General features: G+C 37.5%; 1 protein-coding gene across 1 annotated transcript; it reads right to left on the bottom strand.

Annotated features, from left to right (window-relative positions):
* Positions 1-2,418: 2,418 nt before the first annotated feature.
* LOC122928237 (olfactory receptor 6M1-like) lies at positions 2,419-3,210 on the bottom strand. The gene has a single exon (XM_044280870.1). It carries the CDS (start codon positions 3,208-3,210, stop codon positions 2,419-2,421), a length of 792 nt encoding a protein of 263 aa, XP_044136805.1.
* Between the last annotated feature and the right edge of the window lie 454 nt (positions 3,211-3,664).

The raw sequence follows: 3,664 nt of genomic DNA, 5'->3' as shown, positions 1-3,664 counted from the left end.
CTCCTCCTCCATGCTTCACGGTTGGAACCAGGCATGTAGAGTCCATCCGTTCACCTTTTCTGCGTCACACAAAGACACGGTGGTTGGAACCAAAGATCTCAAATTTGGACTCATCAGACCAAAGCACAGATTTCCACTGGTCTAATGTCCATTCCTTGTGTTCTTTAGCCCAAACAAGTCTCTTCTGCTTGTTGCCTGTCCTTAGCAGTGGTTTCCTAGCAGATATTCTACCATGAAGGCCTGATTCACACAGTCTCCTCTTAACAGTTGTTCTAGAGATGTGTCTGTTGCTAGAACTCTGTGTGGCATTGACCTGGTCTCTAATCTGAGCTGCTGTTAACCTGCGATTTCTGAGGCTGGTGACTCGGATGAACTTATCCTCCGCAGCAGAGGTGACTATTGGTCTTCCTTTCCTGGGGCGGTCCGCATGTGAGCCAGTTTCTTTGTAGCGCTTGATGGTTTTTGTGACTGCACTTGGGGACACTTTCAAAGTTTTCCCAATTTTTCGGACTGACTGACCTTTATTTCTTAAAGTAATGATGGCCACTCATTTTTCTTTACTTAGCTGCTTTTTTCTTGCCATAATACAAATTCTAACAGTCTATTCAGTAGGACTATCAGCTGTGTATCCACCTGACTTCTCCACAACGCAACTGATGGTCCCAACCCCATTTATAAGGCAAGAAATCCCACTTATTAAACCTGACAGGGCACACATGTGAAGTGAAAACCATTTCAGGTGACTACCTCTTGAAGCTCATCAAGAGAAAGCCAAGAGTGTGCAAAGCAGTAATCAAAGCAAAAGGTGGCTACTTTGAAGAACCTAGAATATGACATATTTTCAGTTGTTTCACACTTTTTTGTTATGTATATAATTCCACATGTGTTAATTCATAGTTTTGATGCCTTCAGTGTGAATCTACAATTTTCATAGTCATGAAAATAAAGAAAACTCTTTGAATGAGAAGGTGTGTCCAAACTTTTGGTCTGTACTGTATATATATATTTTTTTATGGTAATACATGCCATAAGGCTTTAAAACATATACGGTAACTGCACTGCTGACCGGTAAATATATTTTGTTTTGCCACTAATACACAGCAAAAATGGCTTTAAAACACATAACTGCACCGCTGACCGGTAAATATATTTTACTTTTGCCACCAATACACAACAAAAAGGGCTGTAATTTTCGCACTTCACCACTCAACAGCTAATAAGCCCCTTTCTTCCCACTAATACAAGCCCAAAAATGCTTTAGAACATATAACTGCACTGCACAAGGGCAAATAAGACATAGAAATATTTCCTTGTAATAAACCCTGTTAATGGGTGTATCAAACAGCACTTGCAATCTAATAACAGTTTGCTGGAATTACAGAGCTGTATAATGGCAATTTGGATCCCCAGTCAGTGCAGCAAGGTGTAATAGGAATGTTCCTATTACCCAGGATGTAACCTCACCTAGTGAACCCTGTTCTACATAAATGCTGCGGAATGATTCCTTCCTATCCTTTCCGTACACCTTGAATAGTCTTTCGCTTGTTAATCGCCTACAGATGTCTCTCCCTGCACTCAGTACATGGGTAAATGGCAGAATCTAAAATGGCTGGCGCTATTTATAGGGCTGTGACATCACACGGCTGGCTGGCTGCTGATTGGCTGCATGCATGCATGGCATTAAGGGTGATCCCACCTTACCAGAGCTGCATTATGTGCAGCAGTAATTTTAGGAAATTACTTTGGTGCGAATCAAATCCTTTGTTTTTCTTATTGGCCCAGATTTATCCTGTCTTACTTTAGAATTCTGGCTACAGAAATCGCAAAATAAGGCTTTCACATCTTTTTGGGCTCACTTGTGCGAACATTTTTCATTTTTATAACACTCACTCCAGTGAATTTTTCAACTTTTTGAATTTTTATACCACTCATATGGGTGGGAAAGTAGGCATGGTTAGCTATGCTAATGAACTTCACTCCAGACTTTTGTATTTTAAAGTCCAAACACAAAGTTGCAATATCACTTCAGTAGGGGGGTGGAGTAGGAAAACTAGAGTTACTTTTCTAGACAAAAGTGTTAGGTTTAAGAATAAGACAAATTTTATCAAACATGCAACATTTGATAAATGTGGCAAAAGGTACTCCAACGCAGACTCAAGCAACACTGACTTATATTCCTTCTCAATCTTTACAATACTCTTGCATTACACTAAATCCATTATGAATGCTCTTCAACTGATGTTTTCCTGTGATGAAAGTATAATGTACTTAAAAAGAGGTGGCTATAAGTACTTTGTATTTAGGAAATTGATGAGCAAGCTCAGGAAGAAAGGAAATATAAATACCCAAACCCATAAACAAAATAAGTAAGAATGAATATAATTCTCTTTCCATGCTTTTATGCCTCTTCTTGTAGGGTCATAAAATTATTTTCTTTGGAAAGTTCCCAATATATCTGTCTCCATAGTTCCACAAGCTCTTCAGGGCACATTTTACTTGGTCATTTCTTAAAGTGTAGATGAATGGATTGAAGAGAGGTGTGATTATTGTGTTCAGGATAATAGACAACTTGTTAAAATCTACAAATGAACCTTTAATAGATCTTAAGCTCATAAACATGGTGCCAACATAGAAAATAAACACAACTAAAAGGTGAGAGGAACATGATGAGAAAGATTTCAAACGCCCTCCCGATGAGGGTATCTTTAATATTACAAGTATGATATTTAAATATGAAACGATAATCAGTATAAGTGATCCAAACACAATTACTGCAGAAACCATGAAATCTAAAAGATTTAGATATTGGGTATTTGTGCAGGCCAGTTTTAAAAGTTGATCTACATCGCAAAAAAAATGGTTAATTTGGTGGGAGCCACAGAAGGTAAGACGAACTACTAGTACAGTTGGGGCTATGGTGTCCAGAAAAGCACATGCCCAAGCACCCAAAGCTAGATATAGACAGAGTGTGGGACTTAACACGGACATGTAATGTAAAGGATGGCATATAGCCATATACCTGTCAAAAGACATGACTGCTAAAATTATTATTTGAGTAGTTCCCAAGAAGAAGAAGCAGTAGCATTGTACCAGACAGCCCACATAACTGATTATTCTACTTCCGTTCACCAGAAGAGACAGGAACTTTGGTGTGATTGTGCTGGTTAGCAATAGATCTATGCAAGATAAATTAATGAGGAAAAAATACATTGGTTTATGTAGTTGTTTATTTGCAGAAATGATGAAAATTATGACAGTGTTTCCAATTACGGTGATCAAGTAGACATTTAGAAGAAAGAAAAAAAATGTCTGTTTAACAGCTGGAGAATAGTGAAAGTCCATTAATAAAAACCCATCGCTCTTGTTAAATATCATCATATTTGTAGAATAGATTGTTTTTATGGTCTTCTTAATGTTTTCTGTTCAAGATTAAGTGCATTGATTTTTATTAATAACAATCATTCACCTACATCTCTATCTATCCATCATCCTCATCTATAAAGATGAGCAAATTGCTCAAAATTTTATTCAGATTCGATTTAGCCAAATTGGTCCACTAATCTGTCCGAAATGATTCTACCTGAACTGAAAGTGTTCCAATCGATCTGAAATTTTGTATGTGACTCACATTTTTCTCTTGTGTCTCTCACTTTTAAATTATTTT

The sequence above is a fragment of the Bufo gargarizans genome, chromosome 1 (assembly GCF_014858855.1).
Source record: "Bufo gargarizans isolate SCDJY-AF-19 chromosome 1, ASM1485885v1, whole genome shotgun sequence".
In the NCBI taxonomy this organism is placed as follows: domain Eukaryota; kingdom Metazoa; phylum Chordata; class Amphibia; order Anura; family Bufonidae; genus Bufo; species Bufo gargarizans.
Note: the sequence above shows the minus strand (reverse complement) of the source record. Positions and strands in the feature narration are given on the sequence as shown.